The 20,595-nt window shown below is 35.7% G+C and overlaps 2 protein-coding genes, 1 long non-coding RNA gene and 1 other non-coding gene across 6 annotated transcripts; 2 read left to right on the top strand and 2 right to left on the bottom strand.

Moving 5' to 3' along the window:
* The first annotated feature begins 1,897 nt into the window (after nucleotides 1-1,897).
* On the top strand, nucleotides 1,898-11,167 carry LOC100176892 (fluoride export protein 2). Of its 3 annotated transcripts, none has more exons than XM_002131767.2 (6): nucleotides 1,898-2,125; nucleotides 5,685-5,750; nucleotides 8,349-8,446; nucleotides 8,960-9,093; nucleotides 9,486-9,643; nucleotides 10,267-11,167. In XM_002131767.2, exons 1-6 carry the CDS (start codon nucleotides 1,970-1,972, stop codon nucleotides 10,870-10,872), a joined length of 1,218 nt encoding a protein of 405 aa, XP_002131803.1. In that variant the 5' UTR covers nucleotides 1,898-1,969; the 3' UTR covers nucleotides 10,873-11,167. The 3 variants fall into 3 exon arrangements, with proteins under 3 accessions (XP_002131803.1, XP_004226143.1, XP_004226144.1); XM_004226095.4 differs by lacking the exon at nucleotides 1,898-2,125 and adding an exon at nucleotides 3,854-4,457; XM_004226096.4 differs by lacking the exon at nucleotides 1,898-2,125 and adding an exon at nucleotides 5,126-5,496.
* mir4141 (microRNA 4141) lies at nucleotides 4,109-4,162 on the bottom strand. The gene has a single exon (NR_034537.1). It is a non-coding gene; the product is annotated as a microRNA 4141 (primary transcript).
* On the bottom strand, nucleotides 5,551-7,522 carry LOC113474306. The gene is made up of 2 exons (XR_003395968.1): nucleotides 7,176-7,522; nucleotides 5,551-5,745 (listed from the first exon to the last, which is right to left on the bottom strand). It is a non-coding gene; the product is annotated as an uncharacterized LOC113474306 (long non-coding RNA).
* A 2,187-nt stretch (nucleotides 11,168-13,354) lies between the features above and the next one.
* On the top strand, nucleotides 13,355-19,651 carry LOC104265789. Its single transcript, XM_018812185.2, has 6 exons — nucleotides 13,355-14,080; nucleotides 14,877-15,099; nucleotides 15,627-15,930; nucleotides 16,413-16,587; nucleotides 17,017-17,528; nucleotides 17,977-19,651. Exons 1-6 carry the CDS (start codon nucleotides 14,020-14,022, stop codon nucleotides 19,501-19,503), a joined length of 2,802 nt encoding a protein of 933 aa, XP_018667730.1. The 5' UTR covers nucleotides 13,355-14,019; the 3' UTR covers nucleotides 19,504-19,651.
* Nucleotides 19,652-20,595: the final 944 nt, after the last annotated feature.

The following is a 20,595-nucleotide window of genomic DNA, read 5'->3' as shown; positions in this document are numbered from 1 at the left end:
ATACCAAGGGCGTAAAAAAGGTATTTTAGTTTAAAATACGAAGTCAGTTCCGATTATATGCTTCAAATGTAAGTCTATTTTAGTGAGCTAGGTATGTTCTTTTACACAAGGTTTATTTCAATCTCTCTTACAAGGGCCTGTGTTTGCGTAATCGTAAATCAAAGGTAATAGACTGTGGACTCGAATCCCACTGCGGTTGCTACTGTTAAACATTCATATCAACTAATACCTGATAGGCACAGTAACATATAAAACAGAAAGTTCCGTAAGAATACATAAGTATAGTTATATGATATATATCTATAGGCGCATGTAAGAATATGACAAGAGTACTTGGTATGAAATTAATTCGTAATTAACTCATAAGCTGGCACATGGTGTATTAACACCCGTGTTATAACGACTGTCGTTTTCCGGCCACGCGAGGATAAAGTTCATGCATTCATTCAAATTGCCCGCAACGATGTTTTTGGGGGGTATATTTAAACCTTTAAACAATCTTAGAACTACAGATAAAAAATTAGAGACTTTTTTACCAAATGCATATTTTCACTATTAATATCGCGTTGAGTACACTCTATAATAAGTTTTAATGTGTTTAGCGATTAAATAGTCGTAAAAATTACAGGACAGGGTTAAAAGCGTTTAAGGTGGTTACAAAATTCCAAAGGTATTCCAGTTTATAGTTAAGCTGCACGCTCGCAATTGCAGCAGTGAATTACATCAAAGTTATATTGACAATAGGTCTTCAAATTAACCGCTAAAACCACAAAACCAAAAGGTTGCTAACCGTACAGTCAACCCTTGAAATGGGCTGTTTAATGTTTTATTAGTTATAGGGGCACGACATTTCGCTGAACGATTTTTATAGCGTTTAAGCAATATCGGATGGAATTTGGGGGGTTAGCGATTTTTTTCAAGGGCGAACGTAAGACAACTGGAAAAGAGAATTTGCGTGAGAAAAAATGTATAAGCAAACAGCCACAAGGGGCGCTATAGGAACAACTACGGAATATACATCTTGCGTCCTACACAGGAAACAAATGTGTCATATACGCAAACGCGCAACTGCTCATATAGTATACGTGGTAATATTAAATTCACAGTGGTAACATTTACTATAAACTTTGTGTCGTGTGTATGAATTGTATATTATACTTCAACAAATTCGCATTGGTTTAGTAGTATACAGTATATTATGTACCCATTATTTAACAATTTTGCGTTAGTTGTTGGTGATTGTTTTTTGGGGGATTTTTATGTATGTCTGAACATTTATACAACCTATTAGTGACCACAATATGTTTATTAATTTCCATTAAGTGTCTTGCTCAAAGCCCCATACGCCCACAATGGCAGCAGCGACAAGCCTCGTTCCCAATTTGCGTGTGCTTTTGTTCTATACACCCGACTAGTTTAACCTTGCTTTTTGCAGCGTTTTTGGGTCGCAGGTATCTGTAGCAGCGGTGGTAGATCATTAAGCTCACAAAAACCCTGTGTTTTCTAATGCCAAGCCACAGCCGATAGCAGAGGCCGCACATGGACCGCAAATCATTCACCCTTTACCTGCTGAGAGCTCATAAGCGATCCGGTCCCCTAACCCGTAATGCTGTTTGCCCTTGCCCTAACCACACTGCTTTGTGAGCGGCGGAGTTAAAATGGCCGAAAAACCGCGACAAATACCGGGAAAATATACAACCCCTAATTTTTTAACCAAATTTGGACTTAGCTAGGATACGAAAAATTTAAATTAGTAAATATTTAAAGAATTTTAATGTGGCCCCCATTGTATAGTGCAAAACTTTTTAGGTTTTTTATGAAGAAAAAAACACCTAAAAACTGCAAAACTACCTAAAAATCGTCTTACAATGTGAAAGTTAACATATTATTTGTTCTTTGCTTTCCAATAGAAAAACAATAGAATTTCATTTTTTACAACTATGTAGTTTTGATTACTGAAATCCGAAAGATGGCGCACGAGAACGTGACCTTTGAACCCGAGACGGGGGTGGTGATGACGTCATTCACAACCGTCCACCAGAATATGACGTCATTCAACAATGGTGACGAAACAAACGGCAAACCATACAAAGAGCGCTACCTAGAGGAAGCTCTGGCGTATGAGGTAAACGTTAATTCTTACTTTTAAAAAAAATGTTTTTTTTAGTATCATGTTAGTACTTTTTTTAAAACATTAAGGTTAAATATTTTATTTTTCAATTTTGTGGTTCTGTGCATATTTGTACTCTGTTTTTTTTTGCATTATTTCTACAAAATGGCCATGTGTAATTCATATATTAATATGAGGATCTGAATAGAAGCGGTGAAATGAACCCGAAAAAAGGACTAATATAGTATTGATAATACGCGTAATATGTTTAATATTTTCAAGCCCTCTTGAACACCATTCATTCGTATAGCGTAATCAAACAAAAAGCAAATTTTCTTAACTATAGAATTTTAGATTTAAACAGTCCGCAGCGTTTTAGCTGTTTTTTTCTTGGTGTATAATACACAGACCTAGTCGTATGTACATTGAACTAAATGAACCGTTTCTTTACGGCTCAAACATTAAGGTCGCAATGCTTGGCGTGCAAAGGTGCCAATATATCAGTAACCAAGTACATTACGTCAAAAGGTACAACTTTAAAATTGGTTATTTAACCGCTTGCTAGCACTTTTGAAAACAAAGGCCAACGATGTGGCTAAACAGTGAAGTAGTATGGTCTACCCAACTCCATTAAAGCAAAACGGTTCAAAACTGTTTTAAATTTGAAAAAAAAAGTCTTTTTTTTCGAAAATGCACTTGTTTACTGCAGTTCGGTCGTTAACCTTTGCAATTTGGGATACGGAGGATGGTTATTGTGATTTTTGCAATACCCGCAAGGAATTAAGTCTGTAGGGCGAACGAACCTATACCCTAATCGTCTCTTTAGTTTCAGCAGTTAAAATGAAACTCGACGAAAAGTTGTTTTTACCTTTCCGCGCTGGTTAGAGGCGCACGGTTTACTGCGTATGCGGTGTACCGCAACTTGTGTATCGCAGACTGGCTAAGACAGACCAGCCCTACGATGTAGCAGCACTTATACTGCTCGGACCACACATTAAGCGAACCAGGAAACAACAAATCTTTTTTTCAGCCAATTCAACTCGGTATACGATAAGACTGTGTGTAGTTCATATTTTCTATGCGTTTGGCTATAAACGAGTGCTTCGCATACTATAGAACGCTTAGGTCGCCTATTGCAGTGGTTCGCGACGGTTTTTAGCTGCATTTTAAAAACTATTTTCACTGTGTGCGTACAAAACATTGTGTAAAATGTAGTCTTTTAAATCAATTCTATGAAACTTAAGGAAAAATGTTCCTTTGAAATATCGCTAAAGCTATGATCTCAGCTTATTACAGTTAATGTTTGCGCATCCATGAAAAAGATTGGGAAACACTGCTGTAAACGTCACTGTGACCTTATAATACACATAGCAAAGTTACATGGCAAGTCGTTAACTTGTGCAGGGCAAAGGACATGGGCTTAAACTTTAGGACAATAAAGGTTGTACAAATATTTAGAATTTAAAAAATATTCTTTACGACCGTTTAACTGTATATTGGATACTACAGCGCAGCTATGCATACGAAATTAACAAAAATCGCTTACGCTTGCATAATTTCGTTGTATGGGATTACCATTTGCATTTTTTTGTTTGGGTTTTTTTGTTGTTTTTTCTTCCACGGGTAAAACACTAAAATGGAAAGCGAGTTACTCGAAAAAGAGTTTTTTTTTTTTCTCTTATTTTTATACGCTATCTTAGCATAAGAATTTAGGATTAGCCTATACACATATATGATTAAAAACTGATTAAATTACAAGGACATAGCGTCTATTAAAGTTATGATGTGTAAAACATGAAAGCAATCAGTTTTATAAAGCTCACTGGCTGCATTTTTATCTTTACGGAGCATTTTTCGGCGCCGCGAATTAAGTTCCAAATAATACGCGCGACGGTCTTGGATTAAAATTGTCTGTAGCATTGAAAACAAAGCTCGGTTCCTACAACGAGATCAAAGAAACTGCGTTTATGTCCTTTTGATATCAAAGAAAATCTCAAACGGTCAGCAGGCGATTGCCATTGTGATATCATAATGTGCAAACAGCTGTGACCATTGAGATATTATTTGTTCACGACTGCAGAAGCCCGGAATTTTTACTGAATAACCTGCGCGGTTAGATAAAAGATTTTTACTGAAGAAGTTGTAAAAACGTTATTTGCTTGTTCACGTTGTGTTATGATCCCCCTTTTTCAATTGTTTAAACTCCTGGTTAAGGGTTGGGCTTACGTGCAAAAAACGCACCCTTTTTACGAGCGTTATATATAACGGTAAAGTTATGAGCGATCCTGCCTATATGCTCCGTATGTTAGGTTTGGATATACGTGTACGTGACTTATAACTAAATCTGGTACGTAAGGTATTTCTTATTGGGAACTATTAGTATAGAATTTACTATTTTTTTGACAAAACGGGAAATTATGTTAAAATACATTAATATTATATATCAACATAGGTATCGGGAATTTTTCGGAAAATAAAAAGGCGTATATTATGAGTTAGGCGTAAACGGAATATAATTTTGGCATAAAAATATGATTAACGTATTTTGAAAAATGGTAAAAATATTTCAACATTTTTATTTATCTAAAATTAAAAAAATCTGCTGCAATATGTTTGATTAATTTCAGTGTTTCAATGATTTTAAAATTTTACATTAAAACATTATGACTTTAACTGACAAATAGCATTGCAAATTTCTGCAATGTTACTCCTAGATTAGTAACATGTGTACAGTTAGTATCATTTAATCTCAGTGATGAAGAAACGGTAACTCAATCTTATAGAAAATCGATATTCACCATCGCCACCCAATGTGTGATTAACTGTCCAGTGATTACCAGCTATATTTTTCCAGTGTTTTTTTTTTTATACTTTTGCAAAATGCCTAAATAAGGCGAACTTTATGTTATGTAAAAACCGCCCGAAAAAAGAACGAAAAATTACTGAATTTGCATTTAAAATAATATTCTGATTTATCTAAAAAAAAACAGCCAATAGGGGGTTTAGTTTCTTACCAAAAACCACCAAAAACAGTCGATTCTTACAAAATAATTCCTATATTATAAATTAACATGTATATACCTACAGTCAATAGTAAAACGACAATTTATTTTTCGTTAGATTTACAAACTGCATTAAAGTTATACGTACATGGTGTAGTTTTCCAATTAATTGTTTCTAATTGTAACGTCCTTGTAACGACGTTGTTTATTGATTACGCTACACGACTGTCGGTTGACGCTATTGTTTCGCTTAATTACAAATTAACGGGCGCTGCATCGGCCGTGCAGAGCGAAGGTGTCAATTTATATAAAGTCAGACCCACTTCAGCGTACACATTGCGCTTGTATTGAGTCTAAAGCGAACTATAGGATAGATATACAAAGGTACTACATTAGTATATACGGATACAACAGCTGTACTTTAGAAAAAGGCAATAATTTAAACTAAGGCTTGGTTTATAGTTAATAAAGTTTGCGCGTACATATACTGCATTTAAATTTACGGAAGTTTTTCAATTGTTTTTATTACGTCATAATCAATTCTCGAATATAAACAAAGACTTGCATTCTAGAATACCGAAGCAATCGATGAAAACGAGATGGAATTGGCAAATCGAAGGGACGAAGAAGTATCTATAGTGAGTTATCATATATTTGTATATGTTATTAGGGTATTATAATTTATTTCATATTTTTGTATGTATGCCTATGTCCATTTAAACGTAACTTTTAAAAGGCGTAAAATCGGTATACTATGTAGCATAGTCGTATTATAATGTATTTGATTTACTGTTTAGGAATATATTGGTTTGGGTTAAAATATAGTCTGTGTTTTCATTCTATTTTATCGTCCCAAAAATAGTAAACGAAAAATATTTTTATAACTGTATCCAGAAGTTTAGGAAATATGGGAATATTATGTATTAACGATATCTATCTTATACCAAGCAGTACTATATGTCAAATTAAAGTTATTTTATTTACAATGGCACAGATTATAAACACTATCAATATTTAATTTTTGGACTTTTATTTTCTCCCTATGACTTTTATAGTCATGTCTCGGATTAAATAAAAGTCGATTTAATAAAGCGCTTCGTATCGACCGTTGTTTAAAACGCCGTTTTGAATACACAGTTTACTTTGACTTATGAAGGTATAGGATAAAGGTATTGTACTAAGAATTATTAAGTCGTGGTTGGGCTGTAGTAGAATTTGGAAATCGTGTAGTTTTTAAATAGCAGAGTTTGCGAAAACATGGTGTGTTTTGATAAAACTGTGGTATATGCTCGTTAATTCAATAAAATTCGCGTGCCTGGGCAGTTATATAAAACAGTATGTTCCTTTATAGGGGAATTATATTGTATAATGGGATGGGAAAAGATAGGACACCCTTTCATTCTATTTCCTCGTCCCATTTGGTAGTAAATAAAAAAAACATTTAAAGAATTATAAAACCGTATTCTCGCGAATCCCATAGACAAAATATTTGGATATTATATGCTAAAGTGTCTCATCCTACCCCACATTATGCTATGTAATCATAACGTTTCAAGAGTTGTAAAAAAGCGGTTAACTTTATCACAACAAACTCGTAGTGTGACTATATTAACACCGTTGTTAAGCAGCCGTCGCATGACCCTTTGCCATCGCTGACATTTAATGTCATTTGCAAGAGTAAATCTGACTTTAACGAGCATACTGTGATTTACTATATAACACGACATATATGGCCTATAACTGCTGGCAACTTGACATTGAAAAACAATCGTAAACGAATATTAACTTTACGAGTATGTCGAAGTTAGTATATCAAATATATATGTCAACACTATACCTGTCGCAGAGTATACATATAGCAGGGTGGGGGAATATGGGACACCTTTTCGTTCTGTTACTCGTCCCATTTGGTAGTAAACAAAGAACATTTAAAGAATTAAAAACTGTTTCCTCAAGACTAGACCGTTGTTAAATAATCAAAACACGATCAGGAAATTTGAATATTATGATAAAGTCTTCCCCATCCTACTATATTACTGAAAATGTATAAAAGTTACACTTACATATTAACTTGACGACGATTTTCACATAAAAAAGGTCCCTTATACATCTATACAGAACAACAGTAAAACGAAAACGAACTGGTGTTATCTGAGAAGCACTAAAAGTTTAGCAAGAAACAAAAAGCGCCTAACACGCCGCAATCAGGCAATCAGTTAGCGGCACAAAAATCGAGAAAACTCGATAGTGATTATAAGTTAGCGCTAAAACAATTTAAACGTATATATAATACTGTGGGGTAAGATGCATACCGTTGACATATCATTTACAATATTTTCATATTGTGTTTTTTAAACTTCATCGCTGGTTTTGAGTCGTGAAGATGCAATTATTTAATTCTGTAAATTTCTTTGAAACGCGATCAGGAAATATAGGGTGGCATGTTTCACAACTAAAATGACACTCTATTTCCGTAACTTAGTTATATATAGTAGGGTGGGGGAAGATGGGACCTTATCATTCTATTTTTTCGTCACATTTGGTAGTAAACAAAGAAAATTTAAATAATTGTAAAACCGTATCCTCACGACTCCCATAGACCGTTGTTAATTGTTAAAAACACGATTAGGATATTTAGATATTATGTGCTAAAGGTGTCCCATCTTTCCCCACCCTACTATAGTAACGCCTGTGTTTCGCTGTCTTAGTACCATGTACGCAACGCTGCATTTTTAGAGATTTTAGTCTTTGCGTTAGTCTCTCGGGTATTTTAAAAGGGTGCAATTAGGTGCCTTTATTTTACGTGATTCTCATTCGCGTCGTTTTTTTCGCATCACCTGGCCGTTAGTTTAGTAATTAATCAGAAGAACTGCACTTGGTCCCGATGTGCATTCATATTTAATGAGACCATTTGCAGGCGTCATTACTTTGATATCGATTACTTTGGGGAAATTGGTATTATAAGTGTGAATTCATTTGATTTAAATACAAGAAAAAACACCTGACTAGCATAGCCACGCTTTGTAATATAAGCAATGGCTATATAAGTTGTACCAATAGAGTCTTATACACACGTTTTTATATAACTTTAGCAGCCACTCTTTTATTTAAAACTTTTACTTAAGTAGTTTTTTTAGAGCGTTGTTAGTTATTTAAAACAAGACCAGAAAATATGGAATTTGGTTGCTATGCTATCCACTAACCCCACAGTACTATATGTTTTATTTATATTACAGCAATCGCGTAACGGAAAAGGCTCGCAAGATGTCGCCCAAGTGAGGGTAAAAGACCCTCCGCCAACCCCGCCTCAATGGCAGCTGTACATGCATATCGCGTGAGTACTATGCCATATAAATCCTATAAATCCCAGCCCATAAGGCCGTTACTACTTCGGCACCTTTACGAGTCCTTTGTCAAAAAAAATTACAATTTGTTTGCTATTGAAATTGACATTGTCGCCATATGCTTATACAGTCCATTAATCTTTTAGTGTAAAATTTAACGCCTCGAAACTGGATAAATAAAACAGCTATAAACTTTCAGGGCTGTTGCTATATGACCTAGTATTGAACCAATTAAATTCGAACACGTTAAATCGGCTATTTAAGCAATATTGAGTATACTACATTTCAGTTGGAAAATTTTCTGTTATAACACTACAGATGCTGCCTGATGTAATATAATATGAAAAAATACATGTGTGTGCCATTCTATATGGGTGTGGTCCAACAGCGTGGCACGCCATTTCAATTTAGGTTAGGATTGGCCCATTATTACCATATAGTCACGTAGTTGGAATACAGCGATCAAAAAGACGTTTTTTGTAACTTACGTTTCATTTTTTCAGTTTTTTCGCCATGTGTGGCTGCCTATGTAGAATCGGCACAGACAAAATATTTGGAACTCTTGCCGTTATTGAAAATTCCGGTGAAGTTGTTAATCTTTCTTTTATATCAAACATGGTGGGGAGTTTTGTGCTTGGTGAGTATTGAGACCATTATTATTGATAGAATTACTTTGTTTTAAACATACGTTGCATTTATAGTACTGTGGGGTAAAATAGAAACCTTGGCACAAAATATTCAAATATTCTGATCGTGTTTTAAACATTTAACAGCGCTGTATGGGAGTCGTGAGAATGCGGTTTTATAGTTCTTTAATTTCTTTTGGTTTGTTACTTAATGGGACGGGAAAATAGAACGGAAAAGTGTCCCATCTGTCCCAAACCTATTGTATATACATGTAAATTAATTCATATAATATTTTTTACACATGGGTAAGGTCCTACGGTGTGGTATGCCATGAAACTTAAGACTTATGGGCCACAGTTGGTCCGTCGCGCCAACCTTCAACTAATATATAAATCAATCTAGGAGCACTCAACGCATCGCCAATGGGTAGCACTCGGCTAGGAGCAATGTACAAAGGTCTCACTACAGGGTTTTGCGGTTCATATACCACATGGTCGAAATGGAACCAGCAATTAAGCTTGGCTCTAGTCGGTGAAACGAATACCGTGTCTCAGTCGCAGGTGTGTGGATAGTTGTATAACTTATTTACCCTTGTGTGACGGGCAATGAGAGTAGTCATAACACGTGCGTTCTGTTTTATGCATCCCGTGTCCGCTTACGAGTTACCACGTATGTAACTTTGTGGGTGAATATTTTTTTGGACTATTTCTTTTTTGTATGGCTGACTTTTTTGACAAATCTTTAGTGACCACTGTATTAATTGCATTGAAGTGACCACTGTATTAATTGCATTGAATTCTATTCTATATGTGTGAGTACATATTAGCCTGTGTTAGTAAATACTGACTTGGTTAGATTATAGTTATTTTTAACCTCCGCAATTAGGAATACTGTTGCGCTACCTATCTCGTGACTGTCATCGCAACGATTGAGATTATCACCACATTATAATTACGTATAAGTGATCTAACTTACTGGATTAAAGCAAGAGTCATTTTGGATCATAAGATTAACTTACTCAAGACTCTGAAAGAGCTTTTAATCAATTAACAGCGGTTTATAGGAGTCGTGGGGATATGACTTTATATTTTTTTAAATGTTCTTTGTTTACTACCAAATGGAACGAGAAAATAGAATAAAACGATGTTCCATCTATATGTGCCTTAACATTACATTTCTCCAGGTTCTGTCCATCGTATCTTGGTTCATCGGCTTCCATAGCTTTATTGGTTCCTACTGCGTTGGTCTGGATTTTGGAAAAGATGTCGGCGGTCGAATCGGCAAAAAAGTATCGCCGAATGGACCAAAAATCTCCAACATTGCGGTAGCCGTGTTATTGTTCTCTGCGGCGGCTGGATTCATTGTAGGCGTGATTGTAGACCCTACTCAAACTGGGAAGTCCATTTGGATGGCTGTTTTGTTTGCACCATTTGGCGCATGCATTCGGGCGTACTTGGCCAAGTACAAGTATGAGCGGTTTATGCTACCGTTGGGTACATTGCTTGCAAACCTCTTGGGCGCCCTCGTGTTGGCGGCTATACACGTAATAAACGTCCGCGCGGTGACGTGCGGGAGCGGTACAATATGCTGGGGGTCAGTGGTGACTTATGGTATTGGAACTGGTTTTTGTGCGTGTCTTACTACAGTTTCTACGTTTATGAGCGAAATCTACAAACTTAGGCCAGCGAACCCGAAGTTTGCTTACGGCTACGCTATTCTCACCGTCGTTATATGCCAAGTGCTATGTGGTATTATAAATGGCATTAACTACAACTACGACACTTATTAAAAACCTATTCCTCCAGAACAAATGAAGTCGATTACGTCATGGTGGTGTATTATGACGTACCGCTTCTGCTATTGTTGTAAAATCGCATGCTTTAATAAACTAACATATATTTTGTATAACCGTTTGTTTTTTTTGTACGATATAAGAGCACCTTTTTCCTTCAAGTTTGATTTTTCTTTTACACACTAATATTGTAATTTACTAAGCCAATGTTGAATCGCACTAACTTAGGAATAACTGCGTAATTTAAATGCTCGTTTTTTTAATTGCTAATGAAGTTGAAATGTAACTATAACTTTTATTTGTCTCTTCGATTACGGTAAAATAGGTAGAAACGAAAGAATATGTAGTAGGCTGGGAGAAGTTGGGACACCTTTAGCACATAGTATCCAAATATTCAGATCGTGTTTTAAACAACTATAACAACGGTCTATGGGGGTCGTGAGAATACGGTTTTATAATAATTTGAATGTTCTTTGTTTACTACCAAATGGGACGAGAAAATATAATGAAAAGGCGTCTCATCTTCCCCATTCATACTATATCGGTAAAACGATTTTATTGGTATTTCGTTCTATATTACATTACCTATGGGTGAGGTCCTATAACAGCGAGCTAAATCAGGGAAACTGGGGTATAGGCCAGAGTTGGCACATTAAGTACAGTGCAATAGTTTAGAGACAAAGACTCTGTAATAAAACTTTTATTCTGTATGGGTGAAGCCTTGCAGCTAATAGGCACATAAGGGGCTTTTTAGGTTTAATTAAAAGGCGAAAGTTTGCATATTATGCTATAACATAAAACAATATTACGCATTTCCCAAACAAATACACGCAGTACATACAACACCAAACAATATACGCTACTGTCTTACGCACATGCGTAACGGACGCAGATGACGCATCGTGACACCGGATACCTTGCATTGCAGACCCGGAAGCATTTAGTGCGTAAAAGAAAATTTCATGGTTTTGGAAACAACGTTTATGTTCAGTTGATGGATTATGGGTAAATATGCTTACGTGTTTGTTTATGAATGTAGACAAATAATTAATGTATTAAAACCGCAAGCGCTATACTGTTGGGTAAGATGGACAATTTATGGCAGTCTTGAGAATGCGGTTTTATAATTCTGTGAACGTTCTTTGTTTACTATACCAAATGGGACGAGAAAATGGATTTAATTCTTTAAAACACGACCAGGATATTAAAAAATAATGTGTTAAAGGTGTCCCACCTTCCCCCAACTACTGTATCATATTTCATATTTCGTGTTTTTACCAATTAATACCGCTATTTTACAGTCACGAGGGTACGGTTTTATAAATTTGTAAATATTTTTTCTTAATACCAATTGGGACGAAAGAAGAATTAAAAGATGGACCACTTATCCTAACCTATTATACTGGAGTTTCGATATTTATATCACCGTGTTTTGGAACTTATGTGAAGTTATGTGCATGGCTGCATATAGCCATGTATACGGTATTTTAGTTTCCGTGTACGGCAGAGCAGGCATGACTTTTGTTAGTTCTGTAGCTTCAAAGTTCGGGGTTGGCGAATTCTGTTATATGCGTATATGCATGATTGCACTTTTAAGTTTTTTTGTAAGGGGTTTCTAAGCTTTCAAAATGTGTAGCAGGGCAGGCATGAGTTTTGGTTAATATGGTTACTTATATTTTAGTAGGTGGGAGCATTAGGGTCTTATCTATGGTTGTCACTCCCATGCGCACAGTCAAGTTGCTGAAGCTATTGCAGTGTGTGAATAAGCAAACATGACTAATAGTTTGATTCTGTGTAATAATTCGTACCTTGAAATTTTATTACTGATATAGTACTGTGGGGTGATGCAATTAAAAACGATCTGTATTGGAGTCGTGAGGATACGGTTTAATAATTCGTTTAAAGCCCCTTGTTTACTACCAAATGGGACGAGAAAATATAACGAAAATGTGTACCATTTTTCTCTACCCTACGATATATATCGTGCTAATGTAAAGAACACATATATTGCTTATGGCAAACGTGTGGTATCGTAACGGGTCAATTGTTGACTAAGACCATGTCGAAGCCGAGTAGGTTCGACTTGTAACGTTATACGGATAAATTTAGGAAATTTTAGCGTATGCCTTTTAATCTACATATAAACTGCTGATGCAAATCGTATACCGGAAAAATACAAATTTACCAGCAAAAAATGATTAATCTGAAAAAAAACGTTTTTATTTCGCTGTAGGTGTTTTAGTTATACCATAGGGGCGTAAAAATGCAACGGAATTATAAGAAAATAACAAAACAACTATAGCTTTAACTGTGTGTCGCGTATCACCTTTTTCCTAAAAAGCTGTTCATATATATACGATTTCTGCAAAAAAAAAATAATTTTCACTATTTAACAGGTTATGTTTAAAATGCCATATATACATCATGGTAAATTAGCATTGTTTATGCCTACCATGTAATTTTGTTCACAAGTTTGGTCACGAGACTGTTTTCATAAATTTACTGAGTCATGCGAAAGCGAAAATGACGTCATTTTTGACCCATTTTTTTCTGGACGGTATTTTATTCGCGCGATGGACCGTGTATTTTATACTGGACTACAATAGGACTTAGTGGACAGTAGTTTGGAAAAGTTTTCGGTAAGAAAATATTAGTACCTTTGTAGGCTAAATTTGCCTTGACTTTTTGAGACGTACAATACGTATTGGGGCAGACAATGTGCTATAAGCCATCAGGCATATCTAAACAACAAAGCCAGTGTATATACATTAGTGTAAGAGCTCATATTCCTTGCAGCTAAATTAGGTAAGAGGTATAAGAAAGGACTTTGTTATGGTGTAGCATCATGTGTGTATTTCACTTGATTTTTACACGTGCTAGTTACTTTGCTAGTTACACAATGTTTTTTAGTTAACATAACGGAGAGTTAGCAAAACGACAGTAATTATATAAAAAATGTCAAAACAGCAGAAGTGTTTTACTTTATTTCGAGTGTATAAAGCAAACAGAGCAATAACAGCAATTGCTTTATCGAAAACATTGTACTAACTCATTAAAACACCCAATTTTTTCAGATTCTGAACTTATATGATGTGTAACTTAAACTACTGAATTTGCAATTTGGTAAAAACAAGGATAAAGAAAATGAATATATTGATATTCTTAACAACTGTGAGCAGTTTACTGTCTTGTTATGCTGAATCAGGTAACCATCTATCTTTAAGATATATATTATAATCTGTATACTATAAATTTGGAAAAGCTGTTTTGGATTCTTGTTATGCCTGACAGCAAGCGTAAAACACACAACTTCCGCTGAAATTTCTTCCAATTTGAATCGTAACGATTAAAGAGACAGTCTGTAAGAGGCCATATCATATCTGTGCTTTATAGATATAGCAATTTCACTTTTATAGGACAGACTGAAACCACGCGTTTTAAACCCTTAGGCATAAGTACTTTACATCATAAATTACGACATATGTGTTCGTATAGGTGTATCGCCATGAATGAACGAATGTGACTTGTTTATCCTCGCACAGCAGTGCAATTTTATAAGTTATAACACGGGTGTCTTATTTGATATACCACGAACCCGCTTACGAGGTACACCATATGTAACTTTGTAGGAGTATGTTTTTTTTATATGACTTACAATTCAGACAACCCAATTGCGACCATTCAAAAAACGATTACGTTGAGTGTCTTGCCAAAGGTCACATACTCTAACAATGGTAGCAGCATCAAACTAAAATAACATAATTATATTTCAACGTGTCTAACCTTTATTTAAAAGACATTATCTTCAGTAACCACCATCTAATAAATCTATATGGGGGTAACCACCATCTAACGGTCTATATGGGAGTCGTGAGGATACAGTTTTATAATTCTTTGAATGTTCTTCGTTTACTGTCAAATGGGACGAGAAAATATAATAAAAAGATGTCCCATCTCCCCCCACCCTACTATATTACATTCCTTAATCTCTGCCTTTCCAGACATCAATGTATTCGAGGTGTGTGGAAATGAAGCAATAATTACATTGGACGAAGTTTGTGACGGAATCGACAACTGCCAAGATGGGTATGCCTCTGATGAATGTAACTGCAACGATACGCGTTTCGTATGCGCCAAAAAATGTGTGCGTGCGGTTAACTTATGCGACGGGATAGATGATTGCCAAGACGGCTATGCGAGCGACGAACACAACTGTAATGGAGGGTAGGTATAGTTTAAAACGTATTACCAGAACACAAAACTTGAAAGTTGTTCTGTTTAATTCTATTTGGGTGAAGTCCTTGTTAGAGGACCTAGGTTTTAAGGCCATATTTTTGCATGTTATCTAAAACAATTATATAGTAGGGTGGGAAAATATGGGACTCTTCTCATTCTATTTTCTCGATCCTATTGGTAGTAAACAAAGAACATTTAAAGAATTATAAAACCGTATCCTCACGACTCCCATAGACCGTTGTTGATTGTTTAAAACACGATCCGGATATTTGGACATTATGTGCTAAAGGTGTCCCATTTTCCCCACCCCCCCCTACTATATAAGTATGAATGAATGTAACTTTTTTATCTTGTCGTGGCAAGGTAATGACACTGCTCGCTTAAGGGTTACTACGTTTGTAACTTTGTGTGTGGTTGTTTTCAAGAAACTTAGTTTAAACATGATTCAGTAGAGTTTTACACGGGTCGTGCAGTGTTTAAATTTTTCCAAATTCGTAATATTTATATCGTTTTAGGGGATATACATTCGTAGGTTCGAATTGTAATCGTCGTGACGCAGTAAAATGCGCCGATGACGTTACATGTGTACTTCTAAACCAACTATGCGACGGTGTATACGACTGTCCGGACGATTCTGATGAGATTTTCGCGGGCCCAGGTCTCAAGTGCGTCATCAAATCGTCTCGTGACGTCACGTGCACGCTGCCCCAACCTAACCTATATGACGTCACAGGGCAATGCGCCCAAAACGAAGATCTTTGTTTTGATAAGAACGGCGAAAGAACAGACATGTGTTTTCAGTGTCTTGATGGTTCACACGTAAGTTTTCGTGCAGTTACAACTTAGGAAGTTGTGTATATAGTTCTAACGTTCGACCCGTCATATTTATTTGTGTCTGTTCTATTTATACTAAAAGCAACGTCTATATTTAGATGCCAATAAAAAACGGATGATGTAATTTTAGGCAAAATAGATTTCCTATACAATAGAATTTGTTGGACGTTTTTGTCTGTTACGTATTCCGTAGCACTAGATCGTAAAAGCATAAACCATAATGCAAAAGTATAATAATACTCGCACTTAAACACGAATATCCCTAGGCGCCAAACGTTTTAAAATGCAGGGGTGGTAGTATTACTTAGATGCACATTCCTATAAAACAAATCTAACTTTTTTTAAAAATTGAAAGTTTTTTAAAAAAATTGTGTTCCGATTTACCATTTTAAATTGCAGGAAGGCAAGGATAGTTGCATGAACAGTTCTATAGACCAAATCTAACTGTTTGAAACTTCTTTTTACAGATTATCTCCCGATTTCAAGTGTGTAACGGTATTTTGGACTGTAGTGACTTCTCAGACGAATGTTTGTGTGAAACGATTAAGACAAAAGAAATTTGCCAAGATCTCTATGTGCAAAACATTCAACCAAGCGTGTCGTGCGAAGGTTGGTCGGCAAATGATGACGTCACCGACACAGGTGGGTAGTGACGTCATGTATAATTGAATAGGTTGTGACATCATGATTTTTTGTGAATCCAAGTACACCAGCAACAGTTATAACTTGACGTCACCAACATAGGTGGGTAGTGACGTCATAAAATCGACTAGGTCGTGACGTCATGATTTTTTTTGTGAATCCAAGTACACCAGCATTAGTTATAACTTGGTATTTGTATAAATAATTCAATAATGTGTTAATTAAAACACGACCAAGATATTTGGATAATATATGCCAAAAGTGTCCCGTTATCCCCCAGCCTAACTATACATTTGTGTAGCAAATGTATTTAAACCAATTTATGACTAAATCGTTTGAGATGAAAATGTAATCATACATATACGCTGTCATGTTTACATTTACACTGACCAGAAAATTTTATATACATATAAAAGTTTTAATCATTAGATTCGAACATGTGGATAGAAGCTACGATTCCCTGCGGAGACGGCACTTGTACACCGTCTAGCGGCGTGTGCGATGGGTATTATGATTGCGACAGTGAAGCAGACGAAAAATATTGTTTTTCGTCGTCGTCCCTTGAACTGATTGATTTTCTAAACAGCAACTTGAGAAAAGAGAACACTTCAGTTGCTGCTTTATCGAATCGTACCGATACCGTAACCCGTAAAAACGGTACAGTTTTTTGCAGTCATTTTGCTAGGGGCTCAATCTACGCTAATAAATGCGATGGTAACCCAAACTGCGACGAGCTTGGAATAGACGAATGCTTGCTAGAATGCGAAGAACGTCCCCCTTTTTGCGACGTGAACATAACTTGCCTATGGGCGCCACAAATCTGTGATGGGATTTGGCAAAGCGATGTAGACTGTGGGGAACGAATTAATGAAGAAGAATTGAATTGCCCGGGACGGTTTTACTGCAAAAATGGCGTCTCTATCAGCATAAGCATAACTCAGGTAAGCAACGGATCTGTATGTAATATAGGACTGTTAACTTACGGCTGGTGTTTAGCGTTTTAGTTATATGCTTTTAAAATCCAAGTACATTTTTATCACTTATTTATCCTAGTGTGGCGGGACAACCTAAAAGTTATACAAAAATGTGTAGTAGAGTGGGGGAAGATGGGACACTTTTTTATTCTATTTTCTCGTCCTATTTGTTATTAAACAATAAACGTTTAATGAGTTATAAAACCGTGTCCTCACGACTCCCATAGACCGCTGTTAATTGTTTAAAACACGATCAGGGTATTTTAATATATTATGTGCTAAAGATGTCCCGACAGTACAATATTTCGAAAAATTAGAAAAAATATTGTATCCGCATTTTAAGATCTAGAATAAAAGGTCATTTTAGGAAACTTTTCTCTAATTTTTAAAATTTTATTTTCATTTAATTTCAAAGGTCTGTGACGGAGTTATTAACTGCGACGACGAATCTGATGAGGCAGTAGAACGAAACTGTGAAGACGGGAGATTTTACTGCGAAGTTCGAAGAAACAACACTGATAGACTTGTTAAAGATGCCTTTTTTGTGCACAAGAATCTTATGTTTAATGGTCGATTTGACTGCTCTGATGGGAGCGACGAGTGCCCGAGTACTTTGGATACTAACGCCTTTAGTTCTAGAGACGAAATGATAGGCAGTGCTGCATTAAAAGGTATATTATGGGTTATTGCGCCTTTGGCTTTGATTGGGAATTTGGTCGTAATCTGGACGACAACCAAAAAGATCTTGAAAAAAGCAAAGAACCAGATTTCGGAGATACATTACTTCATGGTTTTGAATTTGGCTATTGCTGACGGCCTAATGGGCGTTTATTTGATCATAATAGCGATTATGAGCGTGCAGTTTTCTGGAAAGTACTGCTACATGGATAAAATTTGGAGAAGCGGACAACTTTGCCGCTGGATTGGAGCATTGCTTGTTGTTTCTACTGAAGCATCAGTGATGATATTACTAGTAATGGGCGGATTCAGATTCTATACAATTTTCAGACCGTATGGGTCACAGTTTTCTGAAAAGATGGGAATATACAACAAGCTGTTGATCCTTTTAGCGTGGCTGCTTTCAGCAGTGCTAGCTATTGTACCTTTAATTTTAAGCGATTTTGACAACCTGCTTTGGGTCTCAGGAGTCTTTTTCGTGGACGATACAGTGTCTAAGACCGTTTTTGCCGAGTATAATAGAAAAGTCAACGAGCTACAGAAATTGGCTAACTTTACAGAAGTTGTAAAGAATATAACTACCGCCAATGGAACTACTTTATATAAAAGTAAAATTCTACCTGATGTAATGATGCGGGGAACATTTGGTTTCTACTCGCAGAATAGTATTTGTTTACCAAGTTTATTTACAAGGCCCCCTGATCCTGGATGGCAGTTTACTGTTACGGTTATAACATTCAATTTTGCGGCTTTTATAATGATGGTGTTATTCTATGGGCTAATTTGGAAGCTGTCAAGCGAAGAAAGGGACAAGTTACTTGCCGCAAATGTTCCTACTGGCGGAAAACTGAATTATAAGAAGTGCAAACTACAGGCCCGAGTTACCAGGCTGCTATTTACAGATTTTACATGCTGGATTCCAATTTGTATTATGTCTTATATACATTTAAGCGGGATTGACATTAGCGGTAATGCTTACGCAATATGTGGAATCGTACTACTACCTATTAACAGTGCTTTAAACCCGCTTTTGTATGCTGGATTACTGGATAAGGCCTGGAAAAAATGGAAACAGTGTTGTAAGAAAGACAACACAAGCCAATCTGGTGAAGGCAAAAACAAGAAGGGCTTTTTAGAAAGGTTTCAGTTAAAAAATTCTAGAAGTAACGATTATGAAATAAATTCTGAAGATCGGCCAAGTGCAGAATTTGCTGTTACGACGTTAACTACTATTAGCGGATCACCAATTGTTACGAAAAGATAGTATTTTTTAAGTTTTGTGTTTACAACGTAGTTTTACTGAATTATCAGCATTTATTTTGTGTTTTTCATACGTCGTGTAACATTGTATAGGTTGGGGTGAAATGAGATTTTTTCATTCTATTATGTTGTTTCATTTGGTAGTAAACAATGAACATGCAAAAAAATAATTAACCGTAGCCTATGATGATTCTAATATGTGTCATCAGCTCATTCTACCTTTCTTAGTTTAGTAATAAACGTTTATGAACCCTGTACTAGTGTTTGCTTTTAAGCTCTAGGGGTCGCTAGTAACTTAGGACCAGCTATTGTAAGATATCGTAATATGGGGTAAGATGAGACACCGTTAGCATATAAATCTCATATTTTCTAATCGTGTTTTGAATATTTAACAACGCATTTTAAGTCGTTGGCAAGCAGGTATTTCTTTGTATAAATATTCAGATGTCCCAACTTACCCCACCCCACTGTAGTACATCATGTTTAGTTCGACGGTTAAGTTCTATATATATATGAATTCAAAATTATTGTTATCTTTTAAATAAGATACAGCATACAATTTGAGACAACGTTTTGTTTTTTTATTTTTGGATAAACGGATAACCAGGTAAAGAAAAGTAAAAAGGGCCGTTTTTTAACAATAAATGAACTCGCTATATTAAATCATAGAACTGTCTATTACGTCATAAAGAGCAGCTGCAACGCTTAGCGACGAAGACATAATTGTGGTTTGTTCGCTTTTGGCATGTCAGTTACTATTTTCTATTCTAATGAATTCAATCATTGAAGTATAATTAAAATCACACTGAAAAGTTGCCATATTACGTGACGAATTTTTAATTAAGTATGTGCCCTGTTCTGTAATATTTTTTAGTTTGTTATGTTCTTTATGTAACGTGTTTTATTTTATATAATAGTATGGGGAAAATGAGACACCTTTGGCACATAATATCTAAATACTCTGATCGTGTTTTAAACAAATAACAACCGTCTATGGGGGTCGTGTTTTTTAATTCTCTGATTGTTCTTTGTTTACTACCAAATGGGACAAAAATGAAATAGATGTCTCATCTTCTCCTCACCCTGCTATATTATG

The sequence above is a fragment of the Ciona intestinalis genome, chromosome 6, assembly GCF_000224145.3.
Source record: "Ciona intestinalis chromosome 6, KH, whole genome shotgun sequence".
NCBI lineage: Eukaryota > Metazoa > Chordata > Ascidiacea > Phlebobranchia > Cionidae > Ciona > Ciona intestinalis.
This window is presented reverse-complemented; position numbering and strand designations above follow the sequence as displayed.